The sequence below is a fragment of the Balearica regulorum genome, chromosome 5, assembly GCF_011004875.1.
Source record: "Balearica regulorum gibbericeps isolate bBalReg1 chromosome 5, bBalReg1.pri, whole genome shotgun sequence".
NCBI lineage: Eukaryota > Metazoa > Chordata > Aves > Gruiformes > Gruidae > Balearica > Balearica regulorum.
The window spans coordinates 24,651,953-24,677,623 of record NC_046188.1 but is presented as its reverse complement, the minus strand read 5'-3'; the positions used below and the strand labels follow the sequence as shown (position 1 = coordinate 24,677,623).

Sequence of the window (25,671 nt, the reverse complement as noted above, 5' to 3'; positions counted from 1 at the left end):
CTTGCAGTCAAGTGTTCTGCCTGAAAGCACTGATGTGTGGCACAGTCAGTGCATGGTTGCTCTTGCGGTTGCTTGGGGCTGTGGGACTGACACAAAATGGCTCTGCTGAACACCCAGGTCTCCTGTAGCTTGTGACCCCGGCTCTGTCCTTTAAGTACCCCACTCCAGCAATGCTGTGCTGGGGTGCTCTGTGAAGTTGCCCCTCGCATACGTCACTAACGGACGCAGGGAAACTAGATTTAGGTCAGCAAGTGCCTCTTCTGCCTGCTATGGGTGTTATGTCCCTCACAGGAAACCTCCTCTTCCTGTGTGATGTTACCCACCCTCCATTACCCACCCGGGTGGGGGCTGGGCTGTGGTGGCCATTGCTCTGACAGTGTGAGGGGCTGGAAAGTGGGACAGGAGGATCTGGCCCTTCTCCCACCCCTCTGAGCCTCTCTCAATAGGCCTGTCACGGCTTCCCAGCAGCCGTCAATAAAAAACACATTTGTATTAAAACCATAATGAGGAATAAAAAAACTTCACATTTTTTTCAATAACTCGGGATATAAAAAAGAGATTTTTATCAATTATGAAAAGGATTTTGGCCATAAAAAGGTAATTTAAAGAGTCTGAGATGGATGGCGAATAGCATTAATGTCACCCAGAACAAATGGGCCTGCATTACTCAACTGAAAGGCAGGAGCGGCTGCCTGTGCAGGTCCCGCTGCTGCTGCAGCCTCTGCCGTGCTCCCCCTGCCCTGTCTCTGGTCAGAGGCCCCAGTTGCTGGTGGATCTCACTGTGGCTGCCTCTACTCCAAGCCCTTGTGCGGGCAGTAGCTGCCCAGAACCGCTGCTCTGCTGCCAAGGGTAGATGGGGAAGGCAAACGGGGAGCTTTGCGTGGCTCAGGTCATCCACTTTGCTTTGCTCCTTGTGTCCCTGCTTGCTCTGTTTACAAGCTCCAGTGTTGCTGACCCTTAGTGTCATGCCAAGGACAACCTGGTGTCCTTATTACCAGGAGAGCTTTGGGACAGGGTACTCCCTCTTTCTGTGGGTTTTCTCTCTGCTTGCAGCTCCTGGGAGAGAATCTGGCTGAGTCCTGCTCATGGCAGCCTCTTCATGGGTGCTCTAAGCCCCATTGCCTGGGAGGGAGGTTTTGTGGATAGATTAGTGGATAGTCTCCTTTGGCTTCCTTCAGGTTAGTAAGATTTACAGTACAGGAGGTTGGACAGTGGAATTTCTGAAGGATCTTTTGGAGGGCCTTCTGCAAGGAGGTGAGAGATTTGAGATCAAAAAATGTGATGGGGAATGGCCTGGTAAGGAGTAGTTCTGATCTGCATCCTTAGTGACATTTTTTTCTTTAATTTACAAATTCTTTAGGTGCCTGGGGGTTAGTGTATGACATACCTGCATGGTATTTGTTGGCTCACAGTGTCTCGTGTGCAGATGGTAAGCTCTCTTCAGTACAGTTTTCTCAGAGTTTTGATGACACCTGAAGTGTTGCTCTGATGCAAATACATCTTGGCTAGCAATGCATACCACAGCTGTCTTGGGCTGTGTTCAGTGTCCACGTCTTGTGGAGGTGGTAGTCGTGCTGCACAGCAGTGCTGTAGCCATCAGCAGAAACCACCTCTCAGCACATGGGTAACCCTTCCAGTTCCAAACAATCACTGGAAATCACTGTCTGTAACTGGGATTAGTAGTCCTTATGTGGCCTTATTGCATATGGAGACTTCATTTTTTCAAACATGATGTGTGTCTCATTTGCTCAGCAATCTTTATGCATTTATGACACAGCAGGATCTGGGCAGGGGCAGAAACACTGAGCTGCCATGTGGAGGGACTGGCTTCTGTTTCAAAGCCTGCTGCTGATTCACTCAGAAATATTCTTACTTGATGCTCTAATCTGGACACAGACTGAGTTTAGTATGCCTGATTTTTCTCTGAGGAAGCAGGAAATTCTGTCACCTGCATGCCCACTGATCTTTTAGTATCGTACTTGATTCTGCCTGGTTAGCATCTCCTGTTTTCTTCTGGAGTTTTATGTCTGCCCAGTTGCTTGGCTCTTGACCCATCAGGAACATGCAAACACCATGCAGTGAGTCTGGCGACTTTTGGCAATAGGTTATTTGTAGATGAAACAAGTGACATAAGATGAAGTAAGAAGTTATAGGGCCCGACCTTGACATATCTGCATTTTCCAAACACACAGAGTAGACACATAGGATTTTAACAAATTTTTAAGATGTACAGGAATCTAATAAGCTCTGTTTTATGGCATTTCTGGAATCTGAGAGGCAGCTCCTGATTCCATGGATGGATGCTGAGCTATAGAAAGCACTTCAACCCTGCCTGCAAGTTATCCTCTCTGTGAAAAAGCTGCTATGGGTGAGAATACTGAAAATTCTCCTCATGGGAAGCCTCACGCTCAACACACTTTTGTGTTTTGAGAATTGAAGCAAAAATTGGGATCTAAGGGGTCTCAAAGATCTTTCTACCATTAGTGAGCAAAGTGTGTCAGTCCCTAGTAGGCAGGCCAGCCTGAGAGAGAGGAAGTTTTCTCATGTCCCCTTTGGAAATCAAGTTATGTTTGTGAACATTAAGCAAATTTTGCACGTATTTTCTGTAAGCTTTGCAGTGCTTTGGTTTTACAGGATGCATGGTTCAGAGCCAAACCTGTGAAGCTGTCTGTGACAACTGAAGCAATAAACTCACATGACCTATTGCTTATGCCAAGAGAGCTCAGCTGAAGCAAACCCATGAGTTTCTCCCTTACAAAGCTCTCATAACCACTCCATCTCAAATTGGCAAGTTCTTGGAAAGGGCTGTTCAGCACCAACCCTTCCAAATTTCAAATGATTAGTAGAAAATATACATTAGTTGGCTCATTTCAGATAATGAATGAAACTGAGATGGTATCAGTTGTGAGTGGAGAAAAAAGCTAATTTTGCCAAACACCTTATTGGATGTAACTGATTGGTTCAGGTCTATTAACTGTTATTCCCATTTATCAAGAAAGGCTAGAAGGAGGCTAGAGCAATTAAAATTACCAGGGCTTGTTAAGAGGGGTTATACTAAAGCAGTCTCTCCATGTAACTTACGTTGCTTTGTCCTTTGTGAACTGCTACTGTCTTTGCCCTGGCTGCCAAGAAAACCTCTAAGCCCACACCTCCTGTCCCAGGCTGTCTTTTGTCCTTTGGACTGTAACCTAACCACTTCTTCATCTCTATTTTTTTTTCTTTTTGTTTGAAAGAGCTGTGATGCTGGTTCTTAATGGGATATCCTGTCAAAGGCCTTTGCCAATCCCTTGCAGTCATCAGGACCAGCTCAGAATTACAAGTTGGCTGCTCTAAGCTAAACATTTGAGACACTGGGTGATTCTCAGTGACTGAGCAGGGAGGAAGAGAAGGATGTGGACTGTACTGGTTCTGTGGCCCTTATCTCTCCGTTTACTGCACAACCATAGCACACAGATGACAGTGTGTTGGATGGAGCATCTCCAGTGACTTAGTGTCCCAGTGAAGGAGGAGGTGCATCCTGACCAGTAGCAGACTCTGGGCTAATCTCTCCTGGCTTTGCTCTTCATGGGGCATGTCTGGAGTGGATCTCAGTCCTCAGCCCTTCTTTGATGAGGTGAGTCCCCAGGTTATGATGAGGTGTTTTTTGAGATGGGTCCCCCTGCTTACATTAGCTAGAATCCACAAAACTGCTTTACTTCATCCACAGGAGCCCAATGATTTTGAGCTATATCAGAGCTAGATACCAGTCAGTGTTTAGAGGCTCCCTGTCCTGTTCCTATTCCAGAGGCTGACTTTGTTGCTCCATCTGTTTTTAAGCGGCATCAACCCTAGGGAGGGCACTAGGGCAATTGGATTCTGGCTCTGAAATAGCGGGTTGCTGCATTGCTCGGAAATGCATGTGAATTAATCAAAATTAACCCCCTACCTTTGTTTCCTTAGCCTGCTTTTCTCCTTGTAACAACCTCTAGCAGTACACCCTGGGGGTGCCAGAGGAGAACTTAAATTCAAGGTGGAAGACAAATGAGCTGTTTCCCACTGCACTCCAGACTGGCAGCCCTTCCCTTTGCAACACTTGTCACCCTGCAGTGGCAGCAGCAATGCTAGGCCTGTAAGTGTAGTTGATTTATGTTAACTGTTGAAACAATAATGTTTAATCTGTAAAGTGCTAATCTATTTTTTATGTTGATTATGAATAGGCCAGCTGTGCCTACTTTCCTATTCATAGAGTTTAGTGAACAAGCCCATTTCACAAGCTGGGTTTGGAGGGTGATTTACATGAGAGAAGACGCTGCTTTAAGGAGAGTAAATCAGCTGAGTTACACCACTGAACCAGAGACCTGGCAGCCCAACAAGAAGATCTGGGGGCAAGGGAAAAAACATGGGAGGAAGAGGAGGAAGAGAGAGATAATAAACTATAGAAGGAAGATGGATCAGAGCAGAGACAGGAAAAGTAGGGGAAATATGGGCAGGAGAAGAAAAGAGAGGATGATATTCAGAGGAGAGATTGACAAGAAGGAAGCAGGAAATGATGTGGCTGGCTTAGCGTAGGACTTTCCTCTCTGGATCAGTGCAGAGAGCTCTGGGCTCCAGGGTTTGTGGGACTGGTCATTAGGGGATGCATGGAACCCCTTCCCCAGCATGGTGCCAGTGATGCTGTTGGCAGAGTTGGCTGTGGATTCAATTTGCCATGCAGTTGTCTCTCTTGAACAACTTTTCTGGATCTCTGTAATTTTTTCTGAGATTAGGCTGCAAAGGATACAAACTCCAGGGTCCCATCCAGGTCTCTTTGTAAGTTATTCTACCTTGACATCTCTTCAGTCCCTGCACCTTGTTCTTTGTGGTGTGGACTGCTGTACAGCTGTGTGTCTTGCATTCACTGGCCTGCCATGTGTGCCGATGTTTCAGTATCCCATCAAGGCACAGTCAGCACCAGTAACTGGCTTATGAGCTTTACATCTTCAGCAGGGCTTTACTACCGTCTTAGCATCTTTCTTCTAATGTAGTGACCTCATTATATCCCTTTCTTGATATGAATTCAATTCTGGCATAGCTGCCCACATCTGCCAGGTTACATGTACTTCCATGTCCACCTCAGATGCTCACTCCTACTTCCTCCTATTACTCTGGGGCAATGCTGTGCTTCAGTAAAACTTTATCATGCTTGCATCGATGTAATTATGACCAAAGCCTGAGGAAGGAACGTAAATGGGCAGAATCTGGCTGGGACTGGGCTTTGTCCTCTGCATGTTTTTGTAGAATCATCATAGAGTGGTTTGGGTTGGAAGGGACCTTAAAGCTCACCTAGTTCCAACCCCCCTGCCATGGGCAGGGACACCCTCCACTAGACCAGGTTGCCCAAAGCCCCATCCAACCTGGCCTTGAACACTTCCAGGGAGGGGGCATCCACAGCTTCTCTGGGCAACCTGCTCCAGTGCCTCACTACCCTCACAGTGAAGAATTTCTTCCTAATATCTACTCTAAACCTACCCTCCTTCAGCTTAAGGCCACTACCCCTTGTCCTATCACTCCATGCCTTTGTGAACAGTCCCTCTCCAGCTTTCTTATAGGCCCCCTTCAGGTACTAGAAGGCTGCTATAAGGTCTCCCTGGAGCTGAGCCTTCTCCAGGCTGAACAGCCTCAAGTCTCTCAGCCTGCCCTCATAGGAGAGGTGCTCCAGCCTTGTGGTCATCTTTGGGGCCCTCCTCTGGACTTGCTCAAACAGCTCAATGTCCTTCTTATGTTGGGGACCCCAGCGCTGAACACAGTACTCCAGGTGGGGTCTCCCCAGAGCCGAGTAGAGGGGCAGAATCACCTCCCTTGACCTGCTGGTCACATTACATTTCTTTTGATGCAGGTCAGGACATGGTTGGCTTTCTGGGCTGCAAGCACACATTGCTGGGTCATGCTGAGTTTCTTATCCACCAACACCCCCAAGTCCTTCTCCTCAGGGCTGCTCTCAATCCATTCTCTGCCCAGCCTGTCTTTATGCTTGGGATTTTCATTGCACTGTGCCTCTGTCCACCCTGGTGACAGGCTACTGGATTATGCAGTGCTGCTTCTGTCATTCCTGCTGTTTGTCCCAGGCCTAGAAACACTTTTCTCTCATCCCTTTGTGAGGAGACACATGAAAGCATTCCACATAGCACTCACAGGAATATGCCTCTCTCTCCCCTTTTACAGAGCTGGAGCAGAAGGGTCTGTCAGTGTAGCATATGCTCACATATATGCAGTGCTGTCCTGCTAGATACACACCCTACAACGCAGTCCTCCACTCCCCCTGCACACACACAAACACCTATCCTGACCCCATTCTTCACTTGCCTCTCTGTGGGTGGAGGACCTTGCCTACCATTCCCCACACAAGCTGTGCACACAAATCCACTCCTCTATGCCTCCTCCTTAACTCCCTGCACAAGCCCCGGCACAGCTTTGCTTACTGATCAGATGCTTGTAGCCCACCTTTTCCAAACATATACCCCCAGACTTCCCACCACCACTCTCTCTATAGTCACATAAACCTGCCCACAGACATTTCTCCCAACACAACCCCCTCTCTCATACACTTCTCAAAGCCCCCAGGCTTTCAAAGTTGAATCAGAGGCATTTGAGATGAGGCACAGGTGATGTGTGTTCCCAAAAGTCCCTATATATCCTCAGGCTCTAGCAGCTGGTCATTTCTCACAGGACTGCTGCTGTTGTACAGGCTTACTGCTGACAGGGCCCTTGGGGTGTCTCTGCAGTGTCTCTTCAGCAGAGCCTCCATCTGCCTGGCTGTGACTGACATGGAACCTGTTTGTTGTGGGTCCCTTGACCCTTTCCTACTCAGGCTGCAGCCAGTGCATGGCAGGAATGTGTTTATGCCTGCAGTCAAAACAGTCTTGGAAATTCATTTGCTTCTAGTTACTTTCTTCAATCTTACCTGCTTGCTTAATGTGTCAGCTGGCCCCAGCTCTGTGACCCTTCTTCTCTGTTGCATTTTGGGAGAGGTTTCATCTTGATATTGGAAAGAAATTTTTCTACATTGAGAATTATCAATCACAGGAGCAACCTTCCTAGGGATGTGGTAGAGTCCTCATCACTGGAGGTTTTCAGGTTGTGATAATCTCATCTAGGCTCCTTTTCCCATGAAAAGTTGGACCAGAGGATCTTTTGAGGTTACTTCCAACCCGGGGGCTGTTCTGTGATTTGATGATTCTTTCTGAATATGCTGTTTTTGTTTTTTGCAGCAGGCTGCTGGCATCTGTAAGGGTGATAAGCCACTTGAGAATACTCCTGCAGGAATTTGATCAAGGTGTTCTGGGTATGTTGGGGACCCCTGCATCTCTTACTACATGTGTGGCTCAAGAGAAATGGGTACTTTGTGGGGAACAGGGGGAGGACAGTTGGATTGTTGTCACCTGTCACTTGTGAGCATTAGTACTTGATGTCTGGTTCTAGATTCAGACCTGGCCTGGAAATGAGATCTGGATGGGGATCAATGTTGATGACAAGGCCAAGGCTACAGACATGCTTGGCTGAAAGTTGGTGACATTGTCTGTTGTGATGAGAAAGGGGACAGGAGGAATGGTTTGAGTGAGATTAGGAACCGTGCTTTAGCTTTGTTGAATGTGAACAGCGAGATGGCTATCTCGAAGAAGATGTCTGAGACACAGGCCGAAATTGTAGTTTGGCTAGAAGCAAGCTGATCTAGAGTACAGAGGTAGAACTACGAGTCACCGGAAAGGAGGTGGGAATTTTATGTGAGCTATTTTGCAGATGCAGTGGTGGGGGAAGGGGCTGTGAGCAGAGCTTTGTGGAACATCTCCAGAAAGATGGGAAAGGGATAAGCTGCTCAGACATGCTAACAGAACCATTAGAAGAGCAGAAGACTGAGGAAACTGCTCCCTTCCTTAGGAACTACAAGGATGCTCCTGCTATATTAGCACTTTCAGCTCTATTGCTTGGGAGCTGCAGAGAGCACAGTAAGCCTCAGAGATCTCAGTAGAAAGGGACCACTACTGCTCCTCCTGAACCTTGGAATAAGAGTCCCTTTGGGCAGGTGGGATGCAGAAGGGAATTTATTGGCAGCAGAGAGTTGTCTTCTGCCCCGCTCTCACTGCACACTGGTATAACAAGAGAGAGCCTCCTTTATTAGCAGGGACAGAAGGAGAAAGAAAGAGAGAGAGTGCTTTCAATTAAAACACAAAAAATGGCCGGGAGTAGAGAAGTTGTGTGCTCTTGAAGGACTGTGATTCCAATCTGTCTGAATGATTGACAAGTGTGGCTCCATCCTCACAGACAGGAGAGATGCAGGTGAAGTAATATTTCTCCAAAAAGAGAGAAAAGACTGGATTTAATGAGGATTGTTCAAGTGGGAGACAACTCAAGAGGAAAGAGCAAATTAAGATAAAGGGAAGCATTTGTATGTGCAAGGGGAGGGTGGGGAACATGGGGCAGGTTGGAACATCTGCCCCATAACCTGCACAATTGGATGGAATAAGTAGCTCACAAGTCACTACTTTCTTTTTCAGTGTGATGGAATGGAAGGAAGTGAACAGGAATATATATGTATATATCATGCCTCAGGTTTACTCTTTGGTCTGTACATTTTGCATACGCTATAAGATGCTTATAGCATGCAAAATAGAGTGCACAGTGACACTATTTAGTGTACACTTTTAGAGATTATAATTTTCCACCTTCTGTCTCCACACAAGTATAGTTGCTGGTGGACTCTGGCTTGACTCTCTGGATCAGGAAACCCTGGCTGCTGTTGGAGGCCAGTCACAGACATGCTGAGTTGTGAAAGTGGTTTAGGATAGCAGGAAGGTCACTAGCTCCACAAGGTGTTTATTCTGAGGTACAAAGAAGTGGGATGCTGAACAAGCTAGGTCATTGTGCTGATTAACTGCATCTGGAAACAGGAAATGAGCATTTTCCCAATGACCACATCAAGGTTAGAGGGACTGGTGCTTTGTTATCACTCAGGGGGATCCTGAGGAAATTCATTGATTTCAGTGGTGCAAGGTTCTTCCACCTTCCAGCTTCTCTATGGGGAAGTGAACTGGACTTGCAGCTTAAAATTGTGATGCAAATTCCAACAGCAAAAATCCTTCCTTTGGTAATGGACGTTTTGGAAAGAAAGAGCTTCTTGGAATTTAATTCTGAGCATGGGATTACAAGTATGGGGGAAAGCTACACTGTCTGAAACGGAGTACTTCAACCAGGAATAATGTTCACGCTGGTGGATGGGTTAGAGACTTGTTTTGAGACATCCAGCTTTGCTGTTTCCTCTCTCTGGTTTGCCATATGTGCTTGTGCTACCGAATATGTTGTGCTAGCCCTGCAGGTAGCGCCTGGACTCTGCTTTCCTACTACCCAGCTTGATATCTGCCTTATGTCAGAAGTCTAACGTGCAGTCTCTCTGCTTTCAGAGTGTTTTGTGAAACCAGCACCTGGACGAAGAACAGCTGAATGAAGCTAAGCATGAAAGAGGCTGTAGTGATGCTAGAGGAAAACCTGTAGGACTCCAACTGTTGAAAGCATTGACTCTCAGGGTGCTGAGCTAGTCTGTTAATCTTAGCATCCTGTGTCACTGGGAGGTGACACCCAATAGCTTAATGGATGAAAAACATTTATCTCCTTGTGCCAGTCAGGAGGATGTTCCTGAGCCAGTTAGATTCCAGTTTGGCCAGAAAAATCCATGCTTTTATTGGACTGAATATTGTTATTTGTGGGAGTCTTTCAGAGATATGGGAGATGAGGTCCATTTCACAGGTAGGGTCTCAGGAGATGTACATCAGCTCTGTCTGCTCCTTGTTGTTACTGCCTGTTGTAGGTGTCACCACTGAGATTGGTTTCGATCCAGGATGAGTGATATTCTCAGACAGTTCTGCCTTGTCTTAAGGATCTGACTGTACTCAGGAAGATAAATGAAGCTACCATGTGTGTGTCTGAGCACAGACTATTAAGCAGGAGTCATCAGGGATGGAATAAAAGGCTGTTTTCCTCAAAGTATGACTCTGTAATAATTAAAGATACTATAGCAAGTAGACTGATACTGTTGCTGTACAGCCCAGTGGGTGGATGAGATGAAAGCAAGGATGGCTTCATGTAGGCTTTCCCAGGACTTTTCTAGCCAGAAGAGACCACAGAAAGAGGATGGTAGGTGACCAGAACAGGGAATAGCCAGGATTCTAGGTATCAGGCAGAGAATGAGTGAGCCAACTTTGGCCTCCAGATGATGGGATCAAGGACTCTTCCTCTAGCAGAGTTCCATTTCTGTAACATTCACAGCTTTGTACCTGGGAAATGCTGTTGGTAGGATCCCGGAGAAGATTCTCAGTGGTGTAACTGTTAGTGGGCTGCAGAATGCCAAAGTGGTACCAGGTAGAAATAACAGGAAAAGATGAACTTCATACCCCAACTGGCTGACAGCCCTTTCCCAGAAGAAGGGCTGATGGTTGATGGACAGCCTTGGTTTTGTGCTATTGTGGTGCAATGTTAGCAGTGATTAACCAAGTTAGCAGTGATCAGCATCCCAGGAGCAAATGTATACCATTGGCAGATGACGTTACGTTTCTGTGGCTGTGTGCAATAACTGCTGTATATGTATCATACAGATAGGTTTTTCAAAAGATATCAAAGTTACAAGTTTGGTCCTGAGAAATTAGATAAGGACAGATTTATTTATAGTATAGATTTATAGCTGACGGGACAGCCCTAATTCTGCTGATCCATGCATGAGCTCTGTGACACAGTGTGGCCCAGCATCACATGGGATATCAGGGAGAGCCAATGTTAGAGCTCAGGTCTTCCAAATTCTAGGCAGGCACCTGAACGCACATGTCCCCTTGAAATGGACCACATTGCTTTGCCATCCTTTGCACTGAAAGATGCAGGGATTTTGTGTAATAAGCCATATGTAATTGTTTTAGTGCATCAGAATACACACATACCTTTTACCTATACTCATTTGGATGCAGTGTATACCTCTATATATGTGCACACTTGCATGTATATGTAATATAAACACCAGGGAATCCATTCAGAAGAAAACCACTATTCTGTATATATCTGCAATATTATTAAAAATATTGAGTTAATAAATACATGTTCTTGACAGATGCATTTAGGAACCATCAATTAGGTTTGGCATTCATTAGGTGGGGAGAAGTCCAATCAGATCTCACTGACTCCACAAAGCCACCTATAAATTGTGGGCTGTTTGTTCTGACGTTTGATGAATTATTCTTCATAATCCACTGTCTGCTGCGATAAATCTAATCTTTCAGTTTTTGCTGTCTTAATAATTCTCAGAGCAACACTGTGACATTTTGTTTTCATAGAGGGGATAGAAAGGCTGGGACAATGGAAAAAACCCTCTTTTGCTCTCTGGGAAGCATATCGCTCTACTCCAAGGTAACATTTTCTCATGCCTAGAACTCTGGTCTTGCACACTTGCAGGGATCGGTGAGTCCTTGGTGCAGTGGATGGTTACGTGTATGTTCTTGAAAAGACGACCAGCCTAGGATGAGGTTCACATCCCTTAAACCTAGTCCAAGAAAGGCATTCAGACTTTTGAGAGCAGTAGGGTCCTAGTATTAACAAAGTGAATACCAAAAGTTCTGGGAGCCACAAGCCTTAGAAATGCAGTGTTGGACAGACAACTGAGTAACTCTTCAGCTATTCTGCCACATGAAATAGAGGGGACATTGTACTAGGCAGTGCTCAGATGGCAGCTGCAGCCCCTAAAACTTCCCTGGGAAACCTGCTCTCTTCCCAGAGTGGTGTTGTGTTGGTCTGTTTTCCAGCAAGGTCACGAATCCCATTATCACAGTGCTCCGTGCTGTCTCGGTTGGGAGGCCACAGACAACGTGATCCCTGTGTAAATCTCAGAAAGCTCTTGCAGACTGAGCTCACCTTAGCAAGTTGCCATCCATGGAGACATGATTAAGAGGGGACTGTTCAGTGCTGTCTCTGTCAGGAGTGGAAAAACCAGATGAATCGAGTCACCTTGTGAAAGGAATTCCAGCTTGGAGAACCACAGCACAAGGAAATGTGCAAAATTTACTTACCTTAATCACTTCCTTGCTGTCAGCTTCCGCCATGGACCTGTCTCCCAACTGTATGATTCCCTTTGTCTTGAGTGGATTTATACCAGCTTCCCCATGTGCATCTTCCTGTGCTGCTGCATGGCATCAAAATGGTAGGAGACTGCGAGCTGCTCCTGGCCGTCACAACACAATACTGTTGTTAATGGAGCTCTGTTTTATCATGGCCTGTGATGAGTATCCTGGAGGCAAGAAGTTCAAGTTAATCCTGTGTTGCCTAGTCAGCCCCTTCTGAAATAGCAGGACATCTCATAGATTGCTATCTCCAAATACAGAATGCAAGACTCAGGAGCAATTACAGTATTCTGTGATCAGAAGAGGAGATCTGCTGTGAAATTGTGGTTGAGGTTTTGAATGTTTCAGTTTGCATTGCTTTTTGGTGATAAGAGAATAGCATCATCCCTGTTGGGCTCCTTTTTGTGAACTGTATCGAGCGACTGTGATTGGTGAAGCTATGGAGTGCAGTGAAGTGTCTGGATCTGGCCTCTGTCTGAGATGATCTCAGCTCCTGCTGCATGTTCCCCAGATGTGCCAGACTCTGGCGGAGTCCCCTGACATGGGCATATTTACACTCAATTCTGGCATATTTACCTTACTTTTGGTAACAGAAACAACTTTATTGTCTGAAAGTTACATGACAGACATTTCTTGAAGGTGCAGTATTCCCAGAGCTCCGGGTTTACTGTGGAGACTGGGCCACTTCCAGCATAGTTCCCCCATATCCTTTGCACTCTCAGAACCTTATGAGGTCTATCAGTAACTTTCTAGGTTGTCACACAGCAACTGAGTCCCAGGCTAGCAGCAGGTGAAGCAATTTCTCCGTTGTCTATCCTGCTGTCACCTAGACTGGTCAGTCTGGTGGAAGAGCTTCTGAGGAACATAAGGATGACTGCACAGGTCAGACCAAAAGCTGAAGCCCACCACCCTGCCTCCAACTGTAGCCAGTGTTGGCTAAGAGACAAAGGCTATGAAAGGATGGCAAGCATACAGTTAAGCTTCACCTGGTATGATCTCCCTGCTTCCAGTAATCTGAAGGTTAGAGATTTCCTGGGCCAGAGATTGTATCTTGGTGTTTAGTAACTCGTGATGGATTTTTTTCATTGACTTATCTACCCACCTGGACTTCTGGTATTCATAACATCCTGTGGCAATGAGTTCCACAGCTTAATTGGTGTGGGGAAAAAAATACTTCTTTTTGCTTGTTTTAATCCTGCCGTCTGGTAATCTGGTGTGCTAATCGACAATTTGCTGCTCCCGAGTTCTTCTATAAAGTGAACGAGCATTCCCAATTCCGTTCTCCATGACAGAAGTGATTTTATAGAGCTCTGTGACATTCCCTCCCCATTGTCTCTCTTTCCAGGCTGAAGAGTCCTTTGAAGTCCTGGGAAATATTTGAAGGCAGTTTTGAAATGCTTTGGTGAAGGACTCTCCCTGGGAATGCTGAGCATTTGAAAGTCTCCTCACTGACACCACCTGTACTGCACTGGTTCAGCTCTGGCAGAGTTGAGGAAAGGTTCTTTGTAAGTGGTCATGGAAAATGAGAATATTCAAAATTGTCCCGGACTCTGCTGGAAACCTCCTGGATAGGACTTGTAGTGCAAAATATTCTTACTTTGACCCCATAGTGGCCTCATTCTGGCTGCACCACATACAGGGTTCTGGAGCACCATGCTGGAAGGGGTTCAGCCTGCCAGCTAAACAGGGCTGGGCTGTTGAGACACCTTCTGTTAGTGATACTGCATCCCGCTGTGCCCTAAATTTGTCCTGAACAGACTGCTGACACATAGCCACCTTTCATCTGCTGTGGTCACTATGGCAAAGCAGAGCAACCACATCCCACTCGGGGTGATGTTCCATAGTGCTGGGCCAGGAAGGGGCTCCATGACTTAGGCTCCTGCTCCAGGGTGCCTTGTTAACAGCCTTTCTGGAGAGGGAAGGGAACATAATCTCTCTGTGGAGTGGGCAGGTTGAAACCAGGCAGCAATATTTGATTATTTGCACATGGATATAAAAAGGTTGGGATTAAGAGGCAGTATATTTCAGAAGAAATTAGCTAGCAAGACATGTACGTTTAATGTTTATGCTTTGGAGATTAAGACACCAGGCTGGAACTTGGGATATCTGGGTTAAATCCCAGCTCTGTCAAAGACATCTCAGAACATGCTGGGCAGGTTGTGTAAGGTAATACTTTCAGAAAGGACTCAGGATTTGGGAGCTTAAATCCAATTGACTTCGAGTAACTTCCTAAGTGTTTAAGGACAGGATTCACAAAAAATACTGAGGCATTCTGATACTCAGCATTGCGGCATCAGCTGGCGTGCGCCACAGACCTTGGGCAGAGCAGTGTGTGCTTTGAGAAGGCACTTCAGCATGTGAGGAGGCCTGTAGGTAACAACTGGGGACTGCTGGAAAGCAGAAGTTTGTGCAGGGCCTGCGGTGGCTGAGCACCTCATACAATGGCACTGTGGGCTTAATGATGGTCTCTAGGTGCAACCTCAGCACAGATACATACTAGTAAACGTCTAAGTAGATAGATCCTGTAAGAGCTTTCATATCAGCTCCCTGAGGTGTGAATACTAATACCAACAATCATTAAAAGATTTTGCATATTTAAAATTAAATTAGTTTCATTCTTTAGAATTAAACCATCAGGGCTGTGTTTCCAGCCAGTGAAGAGCAGTGACACATCCATTTGCTGGTTGAGCACGTGCCTGATGGGGAGCTGGCTGTGCAGAAGGCTAGTGAGGGAATCCACTGCATGCAGGGACACCACTCACCTGTACAGCTGTAAACCTGCAGCTGTTTGTCCTGCTCCTTTGAAAGAGCAGCCCTAAAGTTCATTTTCTCTCTTTTATACCTTTATTAAGCCTGTCTGGAAACTATGCTTGTTTCATCTCCTGCCAGGATTACAGATGGTAACAGCCAGTTTGATAAGGCCCTCTGAGACCAGCTGTGGCCTGAAAGAAGCTTGAGAGTTCCTTAAGTACCATGTCAGGTGGGCTCTGAGACTGTCCCAGACCTTTGCTTGCTAATTATCCATCCTGCAATGATGGTTAGAGTTTTTGTTAAGGGTGCTTATTAGCGGGGTGCTTGTGAGCAGTAAGAGCCTGCAGCCTGCTCCAAGAACTCCCTGCCTGCGTGAAATGGGTGCAGCTGCCTTCCCTTGGGAAGGACCCTGCTCTCCAGCAGGCAGCGTGGGAGCCCAGCTCACCTCTTCTCTGCTTCCATGTTATACAGCCTCTCGCTCGCCTTTGCCTGTCTGGGACACGCAGCCTGCATCGGAGGCACTAGCTGCCTCCAGCAAGCTGCAAAAGGACAATTTCATAATGAATGAGGGTGGTTTGCTAAGTGGGGGGTCCTGAAGCCCAGCCGTAATTGTGCTGCTGCTTTATCTCAGCCTCACACCTGCTCATGTAATAGCTGGCTGTGATCCGCTCCCTCCCCCACGTGCACACTCTACCCTTCTGCTCCTGGAGGAGCCATCAATTCTCTGGCCCTTTTGCAGTCCCTCGCCTTGCTGCCCTTGCGCGCAGCCTGTGGGTGCGCACAAATTCCCCCTTGAATTGCAGCAGAGCCTCTGGGCTGGCTCTAACAGACATGACTGCTAACCTGGCTTTCATGTCCTAAATGACAGGGTTTTAAATGAAATCCTTCTGCCCAAAAGAACTCTTAGAGACAGCTTTCTTCAAATGATGTTTCCTTAGAAAACTTAGTCACACAAGAATATTGTATGTATGATTCCTGCCAGAGGGAATACGTGCAGCTTTTTTTTCCCCTGCATGCATTCAATACTGGTGAACATGGTTGGATTGACAGTGTAGGCAATTAAAAGCTTTTGAAATCCAGAGCAGATGGAATTTTATCCAATTTATATGTGGTCTTACTATAAATATACCTTACTGGATTCAGGCCAGTGAACTTCCAATTCTGTGCTTTAACCTTTGGGAGGATGTTACCACCCTTATGACAGTTAGACTGGTAATATTGGCTGCTACTCTGTAAAGGGCACATCTCTTTAATATGAGGATGTAGGGTAGTGAGAGAGTTGACGAAAGCCCCAGCTTGACCTCATGTGGCAACTTACGTGTTTGCATTTTTTCCTTCCTTATGGGATCTCATAGCCTAACATGCTGCTGGCCACCTTAAGTCTCTTCCCCTTAACAAGTCCTCTTTTCAGCTGATAGACTAACTTCACATGAAGGTAAAAGTCCCTGTGTCTTGAACACATGTCCCCTGAGCCCTCTGTCATCCTGTAGGTGCTTCTTTCTTCATACTAATCCGAAATGAGAATCTCAAAATCCAGAAGCGAGAGAGAAAAGAAAGGGCGAGAGGGAGGAGGAAGAGAGAAAAACCTTTTTTCTCTTGAGACACGAATGTCAATAAGTTTGAATTATGGACCTGCTGTAATTAAAAAGCACATAACTAGTTGTTTTTAAATGCAGTTGTTTTATTTAATTGATTTTGCCACCAGGACTGAAGGGAATTAAATAAATAAATAAAATGCACCTTCCTAGTGAATTACTGGAGGCAGCTGAGTCTCTGTTGGAATCTAATTGCTGCAAATGCTCCAGTTTGTTGCTAGCAATAGTTTTCTGTGGAAGGGGCTGGGAGAGAAGGGGTAGGGTGGTGTGGGAGGGGGCTTGTTCCCTGGCAGCTGCAGGAGGGAACAGGCTGCTCCTTATGTAGTATTTTTTTCCTTGTCAGCAAAAAGAATATTCATTTAACACTTTGCATGAAGACTTTGCTTAGAAGGTCTTTATTCATATTTAATTACTAGCTCGCTGCAGCTCCCATCTTTAATTACCTTTTAAAAAGCAGGTTATAAAAATGCACTGACATTCTTTCTTTTTTGTTACTGCGTAAATTACAGGCTTCTCAACTGCTCACCCGAAATCAGTCCAGCCCGCAGGAAGGGTGGGACAGGTTCCCTTTGCTGACTGCTGGATACCTCAAAGCTTGTCTGCATCTTGCTCTACAGAGCAAGACAGAAACCCTCGACTAGCGTTACATGAACTAGCTCCATGCCTGAAACCACATAAGCACATTGGCACTCCCTCTGAGGTAATCACCTGTGTAGAGGGGCCTGGCTAGACATCCAGGCTGATATCACACTACCATGGTAATAGTGTTTCCAGGGCCCAAGCAGCCTGGTGCTAGGTTTTTGCTTCCTGGACATCCTCCTGGTGAATCTGCTTCTTCATCTGCAACTTTCCTTATAGTCTAGTCCTGATTTTCATACCCAGAGCTGCTAATACTTTCCTTTCCTGCCTGCATAGTGCTTTGCTGTCCCCCCTTGGTGCTTTTTATGAGGTGAGAGCACTGGTTACTTTTATTGGAGGCATGAGAAAGTCCATCACATAGAACATGTTTTCAGGCCAAGTTGTCAGAGGTGCAAACTGCAATTTTTGTCCTCTTGCCCTGAATCCAGCTGTTACCACTGCTCCTGTGCTGGCTTTCACTGTGTAAGCTGGCTGATGCTGCTGTAATGCATGGGAACATCAGGGGGTGATGGTGAGTGGTATTAAATATCTGCAAAAGAATTACATGCAAAGGTACAGCTGTTGGCTTCTGCACCCAGTAACAGCCAAGGATGCTGACCATAATTGCTCCAACCTGTTTTCAGGACAGCATGGAGGTGTCCCTCACATACTGCCTGGCCACTCCGTATCCTAGATGAAGTGCACTGCTGGGGCTCTGCCACAGGTTTCCGTAAGCAGAGTATCTTCAGGGCGCTTTGGTGCTTGGCAGGCTTCACTGGGAGGCCAAGCAGTGACAAGGCTCAGGCAAGGGACAGAGGAAGGACAAAAGGGCTGAACCTGCCCACCTTTGGCACCCGCTGTCTCTGGCCTGTGGGCAGAGCTTTCCTTAGGATAGTCTCTGGCACCCCAAGCTGATGCCTCTTTCTCTTCTCTTGGCAGATAAAAGAGCTCTTCCTGAGTTTTGAGGACACTCCCTTGGGAGCAGCATCACTAGCCCAGGTGCACAAGGCAGTGCTGCAGGATGGGAGAACGGTGGCAGTGAAAATCCAGCACCCAAAGGTCCAAGCTCAGAGCTCCAAGGATATTTTGCTTATGGAGGTAAAACTACCTGCTGACTGACTTACAGAGCAATTGCCATTGAAATGTGTGGGGCCACATTCACCCATGGTGTAAGCAAGTGTAACGCCACCATCCTGTAGCTTTGAAACTTCCACAGAGATAAGTGCTGTCTTACAGGAATAATACAGAAAGTTGGTGAGGATTGCTGTGGGGGTGGTTGTGCAGGTGGAGAGGCTGAACAAGAGGGTAAGAGTGAAGGAAGGCAGGAGAGAAGTAAATATGAATGACATCTGAGTAAATCCATATGAGACTTAGAATTAGAGGGTGAGTCCTGAAGTGTCTCTTCTGCCTGTGTGCCCATTAATTGGTGGATTAAACTGGTCTCCGCTCTCCTTGCAGTGAGGGCTGTGTGGCCAAGGAAAACTCATTCTCCATGATTAGCATGTTTTTTCAGTTAGATTCCAGTATGGAATCAACAGTGGCTGAGCTTGGCTGTGATTCAGTTCTGTTTCTTGATCAATTCCTTAATGCTGAGCTGATTCATGCTGGAAACAAAACCACTGAAATATGGAGAAGGTCACCTAACAGGGGCAGACACACAAATGAGGGATTCAGCTAGGAAAAAAGTTTCAGTGGCTGTGTCCTGTTCCTCTCCTGAATGATAGGTACCACTCATGTTCCCACTGCAATACTGTAGCTTCTCCCAGACTTCTAAGTCTAGTCCATTGAAGGGAGGAGCTGGAGAAAAGCTGGGGCACTACACTGCATTGCAGTAGTCAAAGATGCCAGCGGTATGGCAGGGGACAGGAAATGGAGACGGGGCTGAGGTGGAGGAGAGGGGAAGGATTAGGTCTGTAAATGGTAACGCTAAAGCTTTCAGCTCTCCTAGTAAGTCTGTATCTGTATGTATAGTAATGTGGACATCCATCGGCAGACAAGTATGGCCATGGGATTAAAGCGGGGAAGATTAAGCTGAGGGGGTCTAATAAGGGTTTAGAGGGTACTGCTGATGCAGTGACACATAGTTCTCCATCACAGGAGATCAGGAGTCAAAGATCTTGCCAGCATCCTCTAAAGCTTCTTTAGGCAGCTAAAACACCCTGCTTTGAGCAATCCTGGCTAGTCTGCAAAGAGACACAGCTGATTCAAGCTAAAGCATATCAGTTTGCAGCTGAACATTTATTTTGCACTCATAGTAAAATAATTTTTTGGGTTCAATAAAGATATCCCAGTAAGATGGGATATATTTGTTTCAGTGCTGGTTTGAGAACAGAGAACTGTTTGAGCTTGCTTTGGGTCCAGCTGTAGATTTGGATTTTATTCAGGTCCTCTCCAGGGCTGACTGCAGTGGTATGCCCAACGAGTTTGCTTCTGGGAGTTGTCACAGCAGTTCTCAGGGGGCTTATGGCATCCTTCACTCCTGCCCAGGGCAGGATGGCAGAAACTAAGCAGTCAAGGAAGAAGGATGTGCAAGGTAACAAAAGACTGTGAGACCAGGGCAATCAGAGGATTGTGTATGAATGAGCCAAGACCTAGATCCATCTTGGGACATTTGCCCTTTTAACAGAAAAAACTCACACTGTGTTGCTGTAATTGCTGGTTATACTGGTAAGAGACATTTAAACAAACCATTTTAGAATGATTCCTGTCTTTTTTGGTTTTAGACTAATCCTCCTGGGAAACTTGAAACTAAACCGGCTATTTAGTATTGTCCTTCCTCTACAGGCAGTCTAGTTTGTCATCCTTGAGATCTGTTGTGTACACACAGCTATGGGAAAGTAGCTCACGACATGACACATGCAGTCTTGCTTTTAAAGGGTCTCTTGTGGAGTGTTGGCTTACATGCATCGTCATGCCCTTTTGTGGGACTGTTTTTGTGTAGGCTGTACTGAAAGCCAGATTATGTGCACTGATTCTGATCCTTTAAGAATCAGACAGACGTTGCAGGTAGGTAGGTGGTTGATTTAAATATTGATGGAGATGGTCTTATTTCAAGAGTGATGGGAGGGAATCTGAATGGGAAAAGCTAGATGGAAAATTACTAAATTCACTTGAGGTTTCATAGCATTAGTGCTGACTCTTTAAAAATCAGTACAGCATCTGATAAATCCAGAGGGAGATACCTCACTGCTCTTATATCAATACTTATTTCAAGACAATATGTTAAACAGATGTCAGAAACGGGACAGGCCAAATACTTGTTAAGTATGTCCCTGCTGATGAGCAAGTTGGCAAATTGATTCAAAAGAGATTTAAAGAAAGCAAAAAACAATGCATGAATTTTTTCACATAAGGCACCAATGAAATAATCCTGCAGCCCCTATAAAGTTTATGTACACGTTCATGAAGATCACTGGTTACATTTCATTTGGGTGACATAAATTTGAAAGGATTTATGCCTCTAGATATAACAGTAGAAAAATCATTCAATAGTGTCTGGAACCTGGTGATTACATTTTTAAAGGAACATTGAGTTTGGAACTGACATTTAGATAAGAGAAGTAGAGATGGAGTGGAGAACAAACGTTTTCACACAGCTGAACAGGAGCAGTGATGGTTCATAAATTTATTTTTTGTCATACATTTCCATGATAGCAGCTCTCTGTGAGGAATTCTCAGTGCGGGAATCCCCACCTCAACGTGGGAGCTCTAGAAAGGCAAACTATCCAGGAACACACACTGACAAGTCTGTTTTCATTTTCAGATGGACGTACAGAACAAGTAAGATAAAGACAGCAAAGTAGATTGCATTTTATGTTTTATTCTTGTTTTATGACTCAAGTAGTTAAAAAAAGCCAAACCAATTATTTTCCTTAAGATGCAGTCTAAATTGTCAGCTTGTGTAAATTTGTGACACTGTTTGAGAAACTGGCCCTTCATTTGAGCAGAAAGCATGCTTGGCTGCTGTGCAATGTTGATTATGCCATCCAACGACATAATCTTGATTTTCTTCAGGAAGGACTGCCCACCACTCGCCCCTTTATTAAATGTTGCTGTAAGCAAATGTTTCCAGGAACTTTTCAGCTGGGCTTTTCAAGGCCATGTGCAGCTGAATACCTAATTACTTTAAGAAGAGGATGCCAGGTGGTGGTTATATGATATTTAGAAAAGACCACCTTTGCATCACTAAGGATGGCTATGACTGACGCTGAGGGGCAAATCTGTCTGTGACGCCCGCCCCCCCAGAAGTGTCCTTTAAAGATCTGTAGCTTACTAACTGTGTCTGAACGCCACTGTCTTCTCTGAACTGCTTGGTGGATTTTCTGTGCTAGCAAAATTCTTGCTCAGCAGTGGAAGTAATGTAGAGGTGACAAGTCTTAATTTACATTTTCCTTTTCTGCGTTATCTGAGGGCTGTTTGCATGAAGCCAAACAGTGACTTGTAGAGTTATAGGACTCAGAAGAGAGTTGCCCCTGGGCCATCTCCTTGGCAAGATCCTCTCCAGGGCTTTGTTCTCTTCCATCTAGGCAGCAGGCAGCAGGGCTCCCTTTGATGTCTGTGCCATCATTCAACTCCTAGATGTGCCTGTGTGGAATGGCAAGCCAACATTTGTGTTGCAGGACCAAGGCATGATACAATGTGTTGTACTATGATACTACAGGAACCCTACAAACACTTGGGATGCAGGCTGGGGTTTTTTTTTTTTTGTCTGTAAGTTACACAGAGTGATCCTGTCAAAACAGTGCTGTGTGTAATTGCGTGGCTTTGGAGCTAGGATGCAGCTGATTGTTTCCTTGTTCTCAGGTTCTCCTCTTGGTTGTGAAGCAGATCTTTCCAGATTTTGAGTTCATGTGGCTGGTGGAAGAAGCTAAGAAGAATCTGCCCTTGGAGCTGGATTTCCTCAATGAGGGCAGAAATGCTGAGAAGGTTGCTCATATGCTCAAGAACTTTGACTTCCTGAAGGTGAGGGAACACATATTCCTGTGTACGTATGTGTATGAATAGTCTCATTTTATGCCTGTTGTGCACCTCATTCACCACCTGGAGGAACCATATAGAGGGAGAATGGAGTTCATTCCCTCTATGTTGTTCATCCTAGACTGCTCTGCTGATATGAACCAGAAACTGCTCTGAGACATGCTTCCTCCTTGTCTGTTTCCTACTGTCGGCACCGTATATTGGATGAGGAGTGATGGCTTGGAGCCAACGGTCTCTGAAGCCTGCTACTCATTTTCCCAAACACTGTTTCTGAACTTGTCTAGAGATCTGTGAATTTGCCATTCTTTGCTGAGCCATCTGATGGTACCTTTTCCTGGGCTTTCTCTCAGCTGAGGGCAAGAAATGGACACAAAACAGAAAAGCTAGACTGAAGCTGATGATGTCAAGTAGGACTGGGGACACTGTGTATCTCAGGAGAAAGCATGTTCATGTAAATCCTTCCTCCTGCCAAAACCCACATTCTCACTCTGGAATTGAGCATACGTCCTTCATACATATCCATGGCTAATGCATTTATGTTACCTTCATACACAAACTCAACTGCACCCATATTGTGCTCTTCCCCACTGAGACTCTTACCCCCCCTTCCCTGCTACACACTGACTAAGGGCACTGACAAATGTCTCAAGTACAACCAGATGTGTACACATCTTGTTCTTGGAAGGACATAAGCTCACATCTTCAAACTTGCACGTGCACAAATCTTTTACTGACATACAAGAGGCAGAAGCCTCCACTGTGTGCATTTTGGAAATACACAAGTACAGTTATACACAGTGCTGTGGGCACAGTCACTGACGTACCTGCATTTGCACATACACAAAGGTAGCAAAAATGCACCCTCCTTTGGACCCTCCTGCATACACACATCAAAATGAGGTTTTCACCTCCTGTTTATGCAGAAGTCCCAAGATGGAAGTGACAGATGTCTGAAATGAGGTGAGTTTTTGTTAGACTTTACAGGCTGATGCATCCATTTTTTCCTTGCTTCCTCCATGCAAGGGCTGTAATTCCTTGTCCCCTGATTCCAAGTTTGGGGCAGTCCTTTTGGAGCCCAGTGGCAGCAGTGGCCTTCTCATAGACACAGATAGCTAAAAGCCACCAGGGCTACAGAAGGCCAAAGGCCAATGATTTTGCTGAGTGGGCACTTATCAGAAGTGATGCACCTTGGAGAGCTGTATCTGTTGCAGCTGTAACTAGGATACTGTGAAGTAAATCCCCATGGAGACGGCCAATCACCTCCTTGCTGGGTTAAGGAGCTATCCTGATATCAATATGTGTAACAATAACAAATGGCTTGAGATGGCTAAATAATGGATCCTCCCGTCTGACCTGCCAATTCAGAGACGTATTCATCACCCAAAGGCAATGGAAGAATTTGGCTACTGTATCATTAATTTTCCTAAACACGCTAGAAAGCCGAGCAGTGGATTTTGTACTGTGAACCTGTTTGAGCTTTTAAAGCCAGAGATAAATTGTTTCCATGCACTAGCGTTACAGCCAAACATCTGTGAGTAATTAAAAAAAATCACTGAAGAATTTGGCTGTGAGTGAGAGAGGCATCTCTGAGAGCATGGATAGTGCTTTACAAGCCCACTGACTTGCCCCTATAAATCTTGAGACAAGACTGAGTGTCATCTGAAGTGATCTAAAGCAGCAGGGATCAGTGAGCTAGATGGGCTGGGGAACTGTTAGTTATGGAGTTGGTTTGCTTTCTCACCAATCTAACTCTGCAGAGAATGGACAGCTGGGAAGGCTGTAAGTAACTGAATTCCCCTTGCACATAGAGGATCCCTGGCATCAAAGTCTGTGCAAGGTTAACATGCAAAGTATGCCCTGAGTGTTGAATGAGGGGATTGAGGGACACTGGAATTGCTCAGCAAAGGAGTCTTTGATCTAAAGTGTCACATACATGGTGAGGTAGAAGTGAGTGACATTGGGAAAATGGTCTCTCTAGGTTGGGAACAGCAGGGGAGGCAGGTGCTGGACCCTTACAGTGTGCGAGTCCTGAGTCCACAGCCAAGTTAGGTAAGTGAGGAGAGGGGGCTACACAGCCAGCTCTCTCTACGGGATCCAAAATGTGTGTCTGTATGGGGGGACAGCAATGGGAATGGGTGGAGCTCCCTTATATCTTTGGTAAAATGTACCTGTGTGGCTTCACCTGTGTGCAAAGGTAAATCTGGACAGCTTGGGAGATTGATCAGCACAGTGACGTGAGGAATATCCAAAGGGAACTTCAGCAAAAGGACTCTTGACAGTAGGGAACTTCAGCACGGAAAGAATTTGGCTGAAGGGAGAAGCTGGAAAAAGGGGAATCAGACTGAGCGATGGCTACGTCACTGCCTCCCTGGGTGACACGGGGCCTCTCACTTGTACCTCACTCAGCTTGATTTACTGCAGATTGAATGAAAAGTGCTTTGACATTTTACACTCGTTACTGTGTCACGTTGGCAATAAGATAGTTAAGGGTCTCCCAGGGTTTCTGTAACAAGCCCCTTATTTGTGACACTTGATTTTTCTCCCAGTTCAATTGCAGATGGCCTAAGTACGCAGGGTTTGTCAGCTCAAACGCGTTTGTGTTCCAAGGGGTACTGCGGAAATACAATTTATGATGATGGCTTATCATTTTTTAGAGCTGCCTAAGTGGGCCCTGTGCGTAGCAAACGAGATGTGGGTCCTGTCTAAAGGAGCTGAGTGGATGATTCAGAATCTTGCAATAGGTACTAGTTAAACAGCCCAACTGGAGGAGCTGCAGAGCAGATAAGAAAGCTCTTGGACATCAGTGGGAGTGGAAGGTGGTCAGAGTCTTGTAAAGCAAGGCCTGAAATGTTGCACAAACACAGATCCTGCTGCTGTTGAATTGGTATGTTGTCCTTGCACAAATTGCTGCTGTCCTGTGGAAGAGGCCAGTAGATGGATTTACCTCCCTCGTGCTCAGGAAAAAAGGAAGTCCTCATTTCAGTCTCTTCCTTTTATACTCCTCTTCTGGCTTATGTGTGATATATTCTCCTTCCTTTCCCAGCCTGTCATTTGACCTAACCCATCTGTTCCTGTTTCAGGTCCCCAGGATCTACTGGGAGCTCTCAACAAGGCGCGTCCTTCTCATGGAGTTTATGGAAGGGGGACAGGTGAACGACAGTGCCTACATGGAGAGGAATGGCATCAATGTCAATGAGGTAGTTTCTTGGCCATCTCTGAATTGGGCATGGTGGGAAATGCAAGGCTGATGTTGGCATCAACTGACGTTGATGCAAAACAGAGGCTGACAGGACAGGAGGGGGCAGACAAGGGAGCACAGATGGATGTGAACAGAGCAATCAATCTGAGAGATCTCAGTTCTTGTGCTTCTGGGAAAAGTATGTAACCCTTTTTGTGGAACAGTCTTTTGTACGCTGCGCAGCTAGAGAGAACTTTAAGGAGACAGTGAAAGATGTCCATGCTCTTATATTACATACACCCATGGTTTGTTCCAAGATGGCAGTTCCTGTTATCCTAAAAGAACAACTTCATCTTCTGATTCTTTTTTTCCCTCTTCTCCTCCTCTCTTGCTTCTGCATTAACTTTCTCCTTGGCAAATGCATGGGATGTAGCTTTTATATCCC

General features: G+C 45.8%; 1 protein-coding gene across 5 annotated transcripts in view; it reads left to right on the top strand.

The window, feature by feature from the left end:
• The window catches only part of ADCK1 (aarF domain containing kinase 1), a 91,702-nt gene that overhangs the window by 47,496 nt on the left and 18,535 nt on the right, over nt 1-25,671 (top strand). For 4 of the 5 annotated variants that reach the window (XM_075753790.1, XM_075753787.1, XM_075753791.1 and 1 more), the window contains 3 exons: nt 18,011-18,169; nt 21,875-22,033; nt 25,129-25,245. In XM_075753790.1, coding sequence (XP_075609905.1) covers nt 18,011-18,169; nt 21,875-22,033; nt 25,129-25,245 — 435 coding nt within the window. The remainder of the gene's footprint in view (nt 1-18,010; nt 18,170-21,874; nt 22,034-25,128; nt 25,246-25,671) is intronic. The other variant, XM_075753789.1, reaches the window with a different exon arrangement.